The following is a 15,578-nucleotide window of genomic DNA, read 5'->3' on the forward strand; positions in this document are numbered from 1 at the left end:
CTTGTGTCCCAAATGTAATGTTGGAACCCAGTCAATATTAAATTTATTCCAGCTTTAAGCCGCTCTTTCTGAAACGAAGTGCTTTTTGCAAACACGATCGTGCTCTAAGATCTCTTCGGTGAGGTCGTCATGACTTATCGCTGAAATCGAGCGCGATTTTCTCTCTGCTGACAATTCTTGGGCTTTTTAACCTTGATTTGTAACGATAGAAGGCACCCTTGCAAAGTATATCCTTTTCTCTCGTCCACTTTTCCTGCCAAAGCCAACAATCAGACACAAAACCATGTTCTTCGCAAGCGCCGCTACTAGTTTGTTTACAATTTTGGTACACCAATATAGCGGCGTAGCAACGGTAGTCAAGGATTTGGTCACGTGAGTGAAAACGATCTATAGCTTTCGAAAGCAAGAGAAAACAATGATAAGCTTTGTAAAGACGAGGATCTGTTAGACCCATCATATCTCTGCAATCTTCACGCAGCGAGATACAATAGCAGAAGTATTAATTCACGAGTTAAGAAATCCACGGATCCTCTATCTTTAAAGATAACATTTATTTAGCGCTACCTAAAATCTTGAAGTCAATCCAAGCCGATAAGCCTTAACAAATGCCACAGAGCTAGCATACACAATGACATATCAAAACATAACCCTTACGGCTCTTAGTGATCGGTATGAAACCCTCCATTTAGTATATTTGAGAATTATCCGTCACGATCAAGACAAACGCCATTAAGAGCGGTCGCGTCACATTTTGATCTAAAGGGAAGATTCTCTTATGCAAAAGGAAAATCGCTTAGAGAATTGCTTGTAAAACCACAGGCGGCCCAAGCTCAAGCTGTGAGTTGTGGTGATTATCTTGCATAACCGTCACGGCGCAAATTTGAGATCATCTTGCGTAATAACCGTCACGGCGCAAATTTGAGAGTTTGTATGGGAACATTTACGATCGGCTTTAGGAGGTAAAAATTCCGTAAATTTCTCAATAAAAATGACATACCTTGTGTATATGGTGTACTGTTTGTTGATTCTCTGTCTCCTTTTGCTGATTTGAGGTCATTTTAGCGAGTTATCGTTTCCTGGGTTTCACACTCCTAAGAGAAGGGCAAGGCATCACAGTCCGTTCGGAGCGCCCCTTCCGAGAAGCGAAATATCCCAGCTCAAAATGATCGAGCAGCCACAAATCCAACGCAGAATCCCAGCACAAATGTTTTAGCTTCATTTCAGATAAATAGCAACGCAATCCGGGCCCTGCAGCCGACGCCAAGCGGCAGTTTAGTTCCAATAATCTCAGATCTCAACAGTGTAATTGCCTGTGTACACATTCACCACGACACACGACCGTTGAAACCCCGCTTGGTAGCCCGGCCTTCTTTTCAAACTAAGCCTCGCGGGGGGATCACACAGTCAGTTAGCGCTGTCAATTTCTTTTTATGACCCCGGGTGCCCTCAGGTCGAATCGACCAGAGGCCATTGTCTCAATGGCCCAATCAAGTTCGCGGCCGGAAGTGTTCACTTTTCTTTAAAAACAACGGTTTGTACAGTCGAACATTCGTACATCTTTTAATGGCTTCAACACCAAAAAAGCGTGCGATCGATGATGAAACCTCTGAACAAACTGAGGAGATAAAATCATTTCACAAATGGAAGTCTTGGTAAGTTTTCATGTTTATGCAGCTTATGTTTGCTGATCACAATTTTCGCTCGTATTGATGTTCGAATAAACTTTGTTCATTCCAGGGTGCTGTGTAACTACGAACATTTTGTGGGTGGTCTCACAGAAGCCGGTGATATCTTATTAGGGGCATACCAAGTGAAAGAAAATTTCTCATTTAATCTGAATTCCGTTGTGCTTGGGAAAATTGTCAAAGAAATCTGGGGTGATAACGTGAAATTGGTGAGGCGTGGACCACGAAAAGATCGTCGCAGCTGCTACCTTAACTTAAGGCCCAAACTAGAAAATACGGAATTATCGCACGAGACTTTCCAACAATTTAGGGAAAGTAGCGTTGAACTGGTGTTTGGATGGAACAAGATCAGTGACCACCCAAACACTGTGTCATTTCTCCGGTGCGAGCCGTGGTCGTTCAATAATCAGCGAGTTGCTGTTGAAGTACGATTAACCCAACTGTCATCCTCCAAATTTCGTTATTCCCTAATTTCGCATGGTTGTGAAATTAACATCGCAAACTTAATGGACATAATCAGCATAGAACGATACCCGTTAAGTCAGAGAGTCGTATTGATTCTGACCTTTATTGACAAAGGGCACCTTTGTAGAGGAGCACCGTTTGAAAATGGGGAGTCCACAACGCTTTCCAATACAATTGGAGAGTACGTGGATTTTACTGAAGGGCCGAAAGACGTGGGGGAAACCAGGGTATTCTCTGCCAACTGTGCTATTGTTCGCTTACGAGATGGCATTTGCTGTGCAAACTGCAGAAAAATCAAACTTCTCGGTAGCAGAGTAAAGCGACGGAAGCTGACAAGAGAAACCATCCATCCCAGCACCAAAAAGAAATACCTCTCAAAATGTGAAGTTGTGCAACAACTTCACGAAGAAAGGCAAGCACGATTAAACGCAGAAAAAAGGGAACGCTACTGGAGAGACAAGTTCCACTCCCAGTGTATTGAAATGGATCGGGAAGATCACGAAGATCTTTCCCAAATGTTTTCAAACATAGGTGACCAGAATGTCCCAGCAGAGATGGCCAGTCTGTGGCTCCAACAGAAAAACCTTCTGGAGTGCAAGAGCAAAAACGGTTACCGATGGCATCCAAAGTAAGTAACCAAATTTTATTCATATAACAATGACAACTTAAGACAAACTGCCTTATTACTTTACACTAGATAAACATAATTTGCACCTATCATGGATAACCCTCAATTGGGTTGTGTGGGAGGGGGGCAGGGGAGATGGATTTAAAGAGAGCTGTCCTCTGGAAGGAGCTTTCCAGTGGAGGGGAAGTGTAATGGTCCCCTGGGGGATACTCCCACAATAGCTAGCTGGGGGTGTGCCACTGGGCTAACCTGACAACTTGCTATTTCCCTATTCGAGAATAAACTGTTGATGGATGGATGTATGTATGGATGGATGGATGGTATCCTTATTCAAGAATAAATAAATTGGAGAATAAACTGAAAGCCATACCCTGCACAGCAGCATACACCTATATAGCTTATAAATGGGAGTATGCCTCCCCCAAAAATAGCCCTTCTATCGTACCAAACTGACAAAAATAACACACAAGTTTAACTTTTAAAAAAGAATTCTTATCTGGATGGCAAAAATTTCTCTACTATGTATCAACATACTATCAGCATTTGCTCTAACACACAGGTTATGGAAATTTCAGTACCTGGGGAATAAAAGGTGAAATTACAACAACTGCTAAATCAATAAATTTAGTTTCTAAAAATGCAACATTTCAACCCAAATACAGAGTTATGAGACTGTGCCTGGACTTGTACTGCAAAAATCCCCATGTTCTGGATCCGCTGCGTCAATTCTTAATTCTCCCAAGCAACAAAACAATAAGGTGAGTTTTAAGCATTCCTATTTAACATGTTTATGCACATTTGTTTTTATAATTAATTGTAAGTATTTATAAATTTCTTTGCCTAATAAAATAATGTCTTTCATTAAAACAAGTTTTCCTCTTGAGTGTCAATAAATTAAATCCATATAATTTACCTAATTTGTCTGTCTTAATTCCTCTGATGGAATTCATAATTTTTTAGATTTAAGCACCCTAAGGCTACCAAAACACAATTTCTAACCTCTAAAGGTATGAAAATCAGCACCATTGCTTTCACCAAACTGTTTGATTGTCATTGAATTTTGGTTTTAAATCAATCAATAAACCATTTACAGGTTGTACAAAAACAAAGTAAAAGAGAGAACAGGGTGGAATGACGATGTGCTAAGGTGGTGCCTTGATGCAGCAAAAAAAAGTGGAATGAAACAGGAAGATTTCATGGGCGGTTTTGTTATTGACGAAATGAAAATTCAGGTATGTATATTACATATTAAGTGCAGAATACCTTGAACTAATCTAATTCAAAGCAATTTTATCCACCATAGACTGCTCTCTGAAACCATACGGACATCTGCAAATTTTGATGTTCCTAATTTCATAATGGTTCTCTTCATTTTAGGAGAATTTGGAGATGACAACTGTTGGTGGGAAACACAAGCTTGTAGGTTTCGTTGATCTTGGAAAGGGCCATGAGCTAATGAATGTACTGTCAGGTAATAACAACATATGTTAACTCAACATCCTACAGTAGAATTTTTTAAGATTACATCATGTCAGAACCCACACAAACTATTATATTATACAATTAAGAATATAATAATTATATTACATGTTGGATTGTTTGTTTGTCTATTTACAGTAACTGTAGTACAAATTGTGAAAAAAAAATCCATACCCACCACAAGGAAGGTCATTGACATTTCCTAAATTAACTTTAATTGAAACTTTAGAAGCAACGTATAAAGCTAATTTAAAGGAGTTAGGGCCGGGAGAAGAAATCTTCCATGGGGAGAGTATGGATTACTTTTCTGGCAGTATGTACACTAAGAACATTATATATCTATGCTATTTTATTCTAGGTAAAGGTGATGATCCAGAACTTGCCACACAAGTGCTTCAATTTATTTTTGTCAGTGATAATGGGTTCAGGTTTCCTATTGCCCAATATCCATCTGGAGTCTGCACACCAAGTAGCTTGTACTTTTGTTTTTGGGAGGGAGTCCTGAAGATGTTGGAGATTGGATTTGAGTGAGTATTTTAAATTAAATGATTAGTTTAAATTGTGCATTTCCAAAACATATCCATACTTCCCCCACAGAAGGGATTGGAATTTTCTGGAGGTTGGGGGTTGACTCTAAGACCAAAACATTTACAGTAATGTTTCAAGCCTAATTGGAATTTCCAGAGGGTCTTGGCAAAAATTCCTTCTGTGGGGGAGGTATGGATATTTTCTGGAAATACACATTAAATAGTCTTGTTATTAAAATTGCATTATTACCTTTTTCTTTTTTACATATAGGGTTAATGGTTAACTGTAACCTCCAATTGATTAAACTGCCTTAATACATGTTTGGTCACATAATCGTACGAAAAGTACCACATTTTGTGTCAACAAGTTAACAACGAGTACAAATTACTTTTTTTTGGTGCAAGAAAACATTGTGAATATAATAGCTATGAAATACATACTTACTGAAATGTGACTGGCTTGCAGTTCTGTTGCATGCCTCAAATGAATTAAGAAGGTGGCTCTGAACCTACAATTCAATATTTTAGAAAAACATATCAAATTAAGAGAAAGAACATATCATGTTTAAGTATTAAAAAAAGTAATTTGTTTTTGTTGTATGTCAGTTAACATCAAGTTAATTTGCCTTTATTCTCATAGAGTGTACTGGTGTGTCCTTGATGGCGCTGATTGCAATAGGCAGTTTATAAAGATACACTTCAAGGACAAAAACCCTGCCGAGCTCAAATTTGTAGCCACAAATATCTACACTGGTGGTCCTATGATATTCATTATGGACCCAAAGGTAATAGATGCTATTTCAATAAAAAGTAACTTTTACCACTTACGTGTACTATGAACAGTTCAAGTATGTTGTTACATAAGCAAGGAGGTACTATCATATAGCCTTGCATATTAAGGATGGCACCTACTATGCAATAATGAAGTATTTCTGTGCGGTTTATGACTAAGCAGGGAAAACAGATCTCAGCAAATGCTTTTGAAATCGATTAAGTAAATGGGGGGACTAACCACACATTTTTTTAGAGAGATGATTAAGCAACAAAAATAAAATTTAGAATTTAAAAAGTTTAGATGCCAATTCAAGCCATCAAAAATATTATTAAATACATCTGATATAAATCTGACTGTTTTGTTTTATTATTATTTAATTTTACTAGCACAACATCAAGAAAATAAGGAACAATATCGAAAAGAGTAACAAGAGTGGCAAACCGAGGTGTCTCCAGATCCATGAAAAACAGATCACCTGGAGCCAGTTTAAGAATGCTTTTAACTGGGATCAGAAGTGCTTCTCTCTCCCTCTACATGAGAAATTAACCATGCAGCATTTTGACCTGGATTCCGCAAGCAAAATGCGCAACAGACTTGCAGAAGATGTGCTGGACACAAAGATGCTGTTTCTTATGCAGGTGAGAATTTTTTTCCTTTCTTCTAAGTATATTCCACTTGAATTTACAAACAGACTAATAGCTAGGTGAACCAATCAACTCCAACAAGGGAAAGGTCCCGGTGAAAAGTATAAAATAGAATTGAAGGCATTCAGTTCTATTTTATTTTATTTTTTTTTTAATTTGTGTTTTGCATTTTCCCTTTTTTTTTTCTTTTCTTTTTTCCCGTTCATCATTGCATTGATGGAATTATTGCTGTTTTAAATTTATACAGAAATACCAAGAAAGCTTAAAGTCCAGTGGAGAGGATGACACCTCACTTCAAGCAGTAGTCACCTTGCTAGAGCAAACAAGCGAGGTGGTCAATTTGTTCAATGACAGGCTCTACATCACCTGCACTAATGATGCAAGGTTACAAAAACTAAACAAATTTTATATTTGGATGTGTTCGTGGGAAGAAAGCACACAAGGTGATAACAAGAAATTCGTATCAAGCAAATTATGGTTCGATTTAAAATCAATGTGTCTTGGATTCCAGTCTTTAGTCCACTACAAATTGTCAAAGCATCCCAGTTCAGTAATCAAGCCTGCCATAGTTAATCAAGACTGTGTGGAGAACCATTTTTGTCAAATCCGTTCATGTAATGGTCAAAATGACAATCCAACCTTCTTGCAGCAACAGTCCTCACAAAACTCAATTAGACTGGGTCAGACCACTATTAGTCCTAAAAGTAATGCTAGCTGTAGTAGTGCCTGCACAGGCCAACAGCCATCAATTCCAAGCTCTAATCAAAGTTTATCATGCAAGTAACTGACTTCATTTAATGCACGGCATGTGTATGAGGGGTGGTGAATGATAACCAAAATATATTAATATTTTCTTCAAATAAGCGTATGACTCTGTCGCTTAAGACCTATTGAAGACTGGTTTGTTGTTGTAGCATTAGCAACAGAAGACTGAACCAATTACAGATCATTTTAATCAATTTTATATTTAAGTTCATAATCATCACCCACCTCTTTGCAATCGTAACCGTATGTGTCCATCAGACTCAGAGCTTTCCACTACCCTAAACTGCCTGTCATCCACTAGTGTTGTGTTTGGAATGAATGTATGGTTCGGAAGAACATTCAACAGGTCTTTTGCAAGAACCAACTTTGATGACTTTGAGGAAGATCTCACACCATACGCCTGACACAAAGCAATAAGTTCTGGTTTAAGGTAGACTCTACTCAGTGGGGAAGGGCCCTGATGTTGGTGAATGAAGGCAATCAAACGGCCATGGGAAACCCTTTTGCTCTCACTTCTGTCTTTTAGAATTTCCTGTAAAGACAAAAAAAAAAAATATTATATAAAAGTCTTTGCATAGTACTAGGCAATGACATTTAAGTTCCTATAATGATATACAGTTGATATAGTCTAATTGTGAGAAATAAATAAAGGATACCGCTTACATTTTAAAAAGATAGCTGCCTTAAGTAAGGGGGTCTACCTTATATTTGTAGTTGTAAGTTCATAAGAATCCAAGTCAAATTTATTTCAAACTAGTTTGATTTGCATTTTACTTCGTTTAAGGTTAGAATAATCTACAACTAGAACAATGGAAAATACAGATCAAACTAGGTTGAAATCATTTAATCCTAAAACATAATTCTAGATATATATATATATATGTAGATATATACAAAATAAAGTTACATATTGAAAGAAAATAAACTAAGAGAGTCACTGTAGTTTGACCTACCTTGAATGGAACACTGTCTGATTTTTCTTTTGTTTTCTCCTGCCTTTGCAACACGCGTTTCCGTAATTCGGCACTTTTCTTAATCAAAGAACCTTTACGGAAATCTCGCAAAAATTGAGATGCACCCATGTTGATATAGTACATCAGAATATCTTCGAACAGCTTCTCGATTAAATCCTGTGTGAAAAAGAAATAACTAATTAGCTCACAGAAAGGTACATGAGCTTAAATATCTATCTGTCCACTGCATTTGTACATCAGTCAGTGCTTTTACCAGAAAGAATAAATAAATACACAAATAAACAACAGCAACACGCAACAAAGAACTTGAACAAAGTTTGCCAGTGCATAATCAAGGCATTAAAACGCCATTTTTATAGTTCCCAGTCTTTTATCCCTTTTAAGGCGTGGCACTTTATTAAGTATGATTACAATTACCTTGCTCTTGTCAACTTCCTCCACTGAAAAACATCTCAGCCAAGCTTCTCTCAACTCTCCATCCCTTTTTAAACTTGAAATGGCCACCTCCACCATGCTGTCGCGCCAAGCCAAAACGATGAGGAATGGCGAAGTCGAACAAGGGAGAATAGAACATGAAGTCCCCTTCATCGAAGAGGTTTGGAACCGGTTGCAATTGCAAGAATTCACCTACGAGAATTACTTGTTTGCCGGCAAAAGCTATGCTTTTACTGAGTTCACTGGTTGCAAGCTCATGATGGAGAAAGTTCACAAGTTCAAACATTCTTCTGCTCGACATACTTGCTTCATCCCAAACAATGACATCAATAGCTCTTACCCTGTCTCGAATTAGCGAATTTCCTGCCGATCTGTCTATGAGTTGACGCCAAGGTAGCTCTGCAGTTGAAAGACCGTAAAAGGAATGAACAGTCGAGGCTAAGCCACGATCGTAGACTTGGCAGGCAATGCCGCTTGCACAAATAACACCTACTGTTTTCCCACGTTCCTTGAAAAATCGAATTATCTGTTTGACGACTTCGCTTTTTCCCACTCCGCCTTGACCAGTAATGAACAGGTTGTGACCTTCCGCGGCAAACTCTAAAATTTCTTGCTGGTCTATATTTAGTTTTATCCTAAAGCAAAAGAAATAACGTTCTATGTAGGTCGTATCTTGCGGGTTTCAACGCAAATTGTGAAATATCTTGTCACAAGAAGAAATAAGAAAATGAATACATACATGGCTGAGCTTCTTGTTATGTTGTGATTTACATCGTCGATCGAGCGGACAAAACGCGATCAAACTTCACTTTGTTACAAAATTAAATTTCTTTTTAAAAATGGGCTGAACACTCCGATCGTATCCTCGCACGGTTTTCCACTGAGTTCGCAACAGGTCACAATATGTGTAAACACTTCCGGCCGCGAACTTGATTGGGCCATTGAGACAATGGCCTCTGGTCGATTCGACCTGAGGGCACCCGGGGTCATAAAAAGAAATTGACAGCGCTAACTGACTGTGTGATCCCCCCGCGAGGCTTAGTTTGAAAAGAAGGCCGGGCTACCAAGCGGGGTTTCAACGGTCGTGTGTCGTGGTGAATGTGTACACAGGCAATTACACTGTTGAGATCTGAGATTATTGGAACTAAACTGCCGCTTGGCGTCGGCTGCAGGGCCCGGATTGCGTTGCTATTTATCTGAAATGAAGCTAAAACATTTGTGCTGGGATTCTGCGTTGGATTTGTGGCTGCTCGATCATTTTGAGCTGGGATATTTCGCTTCTCGGAAGGGGCGCTCCGAACGGACTGTGATGCCTTGCCCTTCTCTTAGGAGTGTGAAACCCAGGAAACGATAACTCGCTAAAATGACCTCAAATCAGCAAAAGGAGACAGAGAATCAACAAACAGTACACCATATACACAAGGTATGTCATTTTTATTGAGAAATTTACGGAATTTTTACCTCCTAAAGCCGATCGTAAATGTTCCCATACAAACTCTCAAATTTGCGCCGTGACGGTTATTACGCAAGATGATCTCAAATTTGCGCCGTGACGGTTATGCAAGATAATCACCACAACTCACAGCTTGAGCTTGGGCCGCCTGTGGTAAAACCAAAACTGAAAAGGCTTTTATCAACACAACGGACACACAGTGGGAGTCGCGCAGGTCTGTGAACCCCACTGATTTTGACACACAGAAATGTGGTCAAATGCCAAAATTCAGAAATAACAGATCGGTAGTGTTTACGAGTTTTGACAGTTTTATATCAGTTTTTATATTTTAATTGCATCATATAATATACATCTAGTAATAGGACCTCTATGTAAACCACTCTTGTGATGGAGCATCCTATTAAAAGATTGTTATTATTATTATATCTGAGTGTTCAATTTGATCACGCAAATTTTGGTCAATTTTCCGACCTTCGCTTTAATCTTGAGATCTTCGTTTTTCCCGCGGTAATCTTCGCGTCTTCGATTTCTTCGGAAATACCCATAGAAAGGCTCTTGTATGGAAGAGTTACCTTTTAATAAAAGTCAAGAATCGCAGTTCTATTTAGGAATGAACATTTGGCCAGAATTGAATTTAAAATCCTCATTTTTTAATCTTTTAGCCTGTTTAGACCAGTTCAGCTACCTACATACTGAAATCCTAAAGTATGACCATTCAATTGAAAGTTACTGAGCAGCACTTTTGGTTTCCAGTGATACTGTTTGGTACCGTACATGGTGGTTCTAACTTTTGAGTCCGTGGACAAAATCTTGAATATCTCCAATATTTGCGGAACTGTAGACCATTTTTTTATTTGTCAACTTTCATAAACCAGACCTTAATGCTTATCCTGGGTTAGCCTAATCGTACTTGGAACGACTACTATGATGGATGCACCCTGGGAGATTGACTTCTTGGTCTCTGCGTTCATGTCTTGGGTACAAACCGAAATATTCCACATCGAAAACGAAGGCTTGTTAGTATGAACGGTTTCCAGTTGACTGAAGAGGGGAAAACCCAGCACTGTCTTTTTTCGGAGAGATCTGTTTAAAGGTGTAAATCATTTAGCCAGTTTAGCAGGCGCTGTTAAGGTGAGGGTAAACCTTAAAGCCGTTTTCACGCCGCTTAAAATCGGTTTAAAGAAAATATCTCGTTCACGCTTCAAGCAATCCAAAAACTCTCTGCTCATCCCGTGAACCTGTATTGTGGGGTGTTTTGTGAGTTTTTGGTTGATTTTTGGGTATATTTGGGAGGAGAGTTTCTATGAAAGGATTGGTAAAATTAAGAGAAATAAAAAGAATTGAAGATTTAGTGAAGTTTTAAAATTAGAATTTGTAGTTAATAATTAATAGACGGAAACCAAGTTAGTCCACTAGCAACCTGGGGTGCTCTTGCGTGGGTATCAACTGTCTGTTGTTGTTCCAAAAATCATTTTCTTTCTTTTATCCCTTCTTTAAACCTCTTAAAATTCCGTTCAAATTCAAATTCACGTTTACCCTCACCTTAAGGGTAAGGGAAATCAGACGCGCGCGCGAATTGCTTGGAACGGCGCGCGCGTGAGCGTTTGCGCTCCCATCGCTTCTCGCGCGTGCCTGATTCCCTATCCCATGCCCTCTTCTTTATAGCACCAGACACAGAGGCTATCTGACAAATTCCAACAGCTCCAATACAAAACCCCAAGAAACAAGGACATTATGGAAACTCGCAAACGTTTAAGCACAGATCTAAGAATTTTGAGCTTGTTTTGAAAGTTATTTAGGGGAGTTTACGGTTTTGCTGGGTTAAAAACTGTATCACATTCTAGCCAGAAGACAGAAGGAAGAAATTAAGAAGAATTTTTTTTAGATTCCATTTTTCTTCAGTTATAATCCTAAATCGATCATTACTACCATGCACTCTTTATCGAGGAAAACTGTAATAATGGTATAAACAAATACATAAACATAACAAGTTTCTGTCATTTTTGAGATTAAAACGTTACCATAGCATCTGCATTCAATGCAACCTGCTAAAAACAGCCCTAATTTCAGTTTCCTAGTTTGGGAAAAAGCATTTACAAAGGAAGAGATTTATGTGACTTCGTCACTGACTTCATTGCCAAAGAGTTTGGGCGGTCAGTGCGAACTAACTTGTGGTCAGTTACATGTTTGTTGTTGTTGTTGTTGTTGTTGTCCAGACAATAGGTCATTTCCGAGTTGCTTTGGACGTCATTATGAAAGCGAGGCTTCGTGTACAAATATTAATAAAAAAATTATTTTTTCAAACAAATATAATTTTCACATGAAAAGTTCAGCTTAGCAACTCGAAAATGGCCTGATGGAAGCAGCCCTTGTTAGAATTTCTTTCACTTTCTGGGCTTCGAGTCTCCGTTGACCAAAATAAACGAAGGTTCAAAAGACTGCCCAGCAGGGGACCCCGTAGGGTAGAAGAGCTGTCATCTTTACTTTAAACGCCTCGAATAATTGAAAAAAAAAAAACCCTTGATCTCCAAACACCTCTTTTTTTTTTGTGAGTTAGATTCGTGGCATGACCATGAGTTTCGACTATGAAAGTTTCTGATCAAAGAGCGCTCCTGGCGAATTAAAGTACGTCGGCACTTTAGTATGTTTTGGTTGATTATTCCCTTAACTAAACCGTTGGAGTATAGCCCTCGGAATTTTTGTGGTGGTGGTAGTGGGGGGGGGGGGGGGGGGGGGTCTTATAAGGCTCTTTTCTCCAAACCAAATTATGATATCCTCCGATACCATTTTTCAGACAAGGCCCAGCCTGTTCTAAGAACTGGTAACTTTACGCAGCGAATAAAATGTATTGGTTGATGCACATTTTATCAGCTGGATAGCAATTAAATTTATCCACTGGAGAGAGTTGTCCACTCTTTGAACAACCGGGTGAGCTGGCCTCTAAAATGGTTTCTAGAATCCATTCCCGTTTCTGTAAAATCCATACCCGTTGGTAAACTTTCAGAGCACAATGGTCATTTCTACCCTCTTTCAGACCAAAACGGCTCAAAAATCATCCCTTTTGGGGCCACACATACTGATACAGCTTACATAGTGGAGCCCCCCCCCCCCCTCCCCCCTCCCCCTCTCCTGGGCAAAAAAGTTTTAGAAATGTGAAAGGAAGTAAAAACAAGAGAAAAAGCAGCAGCAGCATATATTGTTAGTGCCAGCTTTTGGCGCGATTAGATCATCATATAACTGTCCAAGAATGATCATGAGTCACAACAGGCTCTCACACATGGTTTCATTCCAGATACCAGAAAGCGAAGTACATGGAATTCGAAAACAACTTGAAGTTCGAAAACAAAATAATCATTTATTTTAGCTCGTTGACAAACATCACACATTTTCCTCTAGGGTTATTCCCTCTCTTTGTAAACAGACCATTTGTCCATGAATGGATAAATAGAGAATATTACACGGCGACGCAAAGATATGAATTTTGTTTTCGAATGGTAAAAACAACTTTTTACGAGCGAGCGCAGCGAGTGAGTAAAATGTTGTTTCTAACAAGAGAAAATAAAATTCTTATCTTCACACCTCCGTGGAATAACATCTTTTGTTATTATATAGACACATCTATCACTCGCCATTTTTCACCGACTGTTTCCACAAACAACCAAAAAAGCGGAAAATGACGTCATCAATATCCTCACTAGTGAGGATATGGAAAATACGCCACTCGGGTCCCGGATGTAGTTTCGTATGAAATTTACGTGCCAGTGGTGTATTTTCCGAGCGGTGTATTTTTTCATCCCTGCGTGTAGCGCGGCCACACGCAGGGATGTGTCGTTGACCAGACGTGAAAAGGAGTGATTTTTAAATGATTAGCTGAAGCCTACAAACAGGGAAGCATTACATTCGAAAATGAAAGATAGAGCTCGCAAACGAGAAAAACAAAAGAGACACCAAAAATACGAAAACTTGAAAACGAATCTACAGCCACTCCTTTGTTGATTTTGTTTGTTAAACGTCAATTCACGAGGAATAAAGCACACTCTTTCGTTGATTTTCGAGGTGAGTTATTTTTTACTTGCTGCGAATTCAGTATTTGAACTTTCTTTTTCTGAACTCGGTGACGCACTAGTTATTGCTTGAAAGTCTAAAAATAAAGTTAAAAAGAAACCCAAAAATATAAAGGACTTCCGCCGCTATGCTATAAAAAGACGCGTCTTCATGTATAATCCTCGAATTTGTTCTGGACTTAACGAATGTCGCGCAGTTTTGATTTAAAGTGAACTTTCAAACAAGAGGTAAGTTACAAGCTGGCAATTTTGAGATTCAGTCATTCCTTGGTAGCTGTTAAACGTTAATTTTTTACATTGATTACAACCATTGTGTATAACGTGCAATCTACACTCACTATTATCGGTAAAATGTTGATCTCTAGATACCCCGCCTAATTAATGTGATTTTGGAAAGCATGTTACAAGATAATTATTTTACGAGTAACTTGCTTATTTGTTTTCATCAAATTACTTATTTGCTTGCAGAATCGTCATTTCAGTGAACTAAGTTGGTTGGAACTGACTCCAAGAAGGATCGATTTGGGAAAGCAGTCAACGGTAAGTCATAACGGCTTCGTATGCGCTTTGTTTAAGACCCACTGCTTTAGTCTACGCTTTTCACTGAGCAACTCCCAAAATTCCTCAAATTATGTTCCTCTGCAATTTAATTTACAGCCTTACTAACACTCTCAATGAGTTGCCATAGTTTTTGAGTCAGTTGAATTAAGAGTCTCACAAATGTTGTAGTCTTCCTGACGAGACTTGTATTTTGAATTTTACTTACCTATGAAGGATATTAATGAATCAAGATTAAGGCAGCTTTAATTTTCTAGCCAGTAACGACGCGGTACGGGCAATACACTTACCGAAAAATGTTCTCAGATTCAGTTGGGCGCTGAAGTCTAAACTGTATATTTCGCTTTGATATCTATAAAGTTTCAGACAAAACCCAGTTAGCTCTCACATCGGAGTATGTATCTGTGAAACTGTAAATATTCATCCCACAACGATGGATTGATCTGGGCGACAACTTTATCTTTCTTGTTACCCAAGCACGGCTTTCAGTTCCAGTAACGTCTAAACTAAAAAAGGCAACTCTCTCTTAAAGGAGCCAATTGTCACCTTAATTTTTAGTGTCACTTTAGGTAGCTATAAATCATCTTTGTATCGATAGAACGTTGAAATATTGGTTCAGTTTTGTTAACAATTAATAACCCTATTATGAAAGGTGTTTGTCATCGTGGTTTAAAATGATAGATGAGTTAATCGTTTGTCTCACGATTGAGTCCCACTATTAAAAATTATCTTCAGCTACGGATAGCTAGGATGGAAATGGATTGCAACTAGAAAAAAATGGCCAATATTGCAAGTTCTTCCAGTGTATTATAGAGGAATCGCTTAAAACTGTTTATAATTTGTTCTTCCTCGTAGAAATTTTCCTCCCGGTTTTCTAAGAATAATCTCAAGTTAGAGAAAAGGCTTTTTGTCAAATATTTGAGCAGTTTTGTGCAACATACCACCCTTAGCTTGGAGCAGGAAAATGTGATCGCTTATACGAGAAAAATCAGGATAATAGGTCTGTCAAAAGCTGCATGGATCCGCTAATTATTACTATTTGTTGCCTTATCAATTGAAGTGAAGCAAATACAAAAAGCTCCTTTGAGAAAAACTTATTCTAAATCAGGTAACCGAGTACTACAGT

The 15,578-nt window shown here is 38.5% G+C and overlaps 1 protein-coding gene across 1 annotated transcript; it reads left to right on the forward strand.

Moving 5' to 3' along the window:
- Window positions 1-1,563: 1,563 nt before the first annotated feature.
- Window positions 1,564-6,987, forward strand: LOC146482913 (uncharacterized). Its single transcript, XM_085106472.1, has 9 exons — window positions 1,564-1,652; window positions 1,738-2,778; window positions 3,441-3,536; window positions 3,872-4,010; window positions 4,156-4,249; window positions 4,616-4,784; window positions 5,425-5,569; window positions 5,946-6,197; window positions 6,451-6,987. The coding sequence occupies exons 1-9, from the start codon at window positions 1,564-1,566 to the stop codon at window positions 6,985-6,987; spliced, it is 2,562 nt and encodes an 853-aa protein (XP_084962598.1).
- The last annotated feature ends 8,591 nt before the right edge of the window (window positions 6,988-15,578 follow it).

Source organism: Pavona decussata, unplaced genomic scaffold (genome assembly GCF_977016875.1).
Source record: "Pavona decussata unplaced genomic scaffold, jaPavDecu1.1 SCAFFOLD_41, whole genome shotgun sequence".
In the NCBI taxonomy this organism is placed as follows: domain Eukaryota; kingdom Metazoa; phylum Cnidaria; class Anthozoa; order Scleractinia; family Agariciidae; genus Pavona; species Pavona decussata.

Bases quoted from the DNA above. Each gene is read 5' to 3' on its own strand.
- LOC146482913 (XM_085106472.1), top strand. From the start codon at position 1,564: ATGGCTTCAACACCAAAAAAGCGTGCGATCGATGATGAAACCTCTGAA. The intron at 4,785-5,424 runs GTGAGTATTTTA...TTATTCTCATAG, and splicing joins ATGTTGGAGATTGGATTTGA to AGTGTACTGGTGTGTCCTTG. The intron at 5,570-5,945 runs GTAATAGATGCT...TAATTTTACTAG, and splicing joins TATTCATTATGGACCCAAAG to CACAACATCAAGAAAATAAG.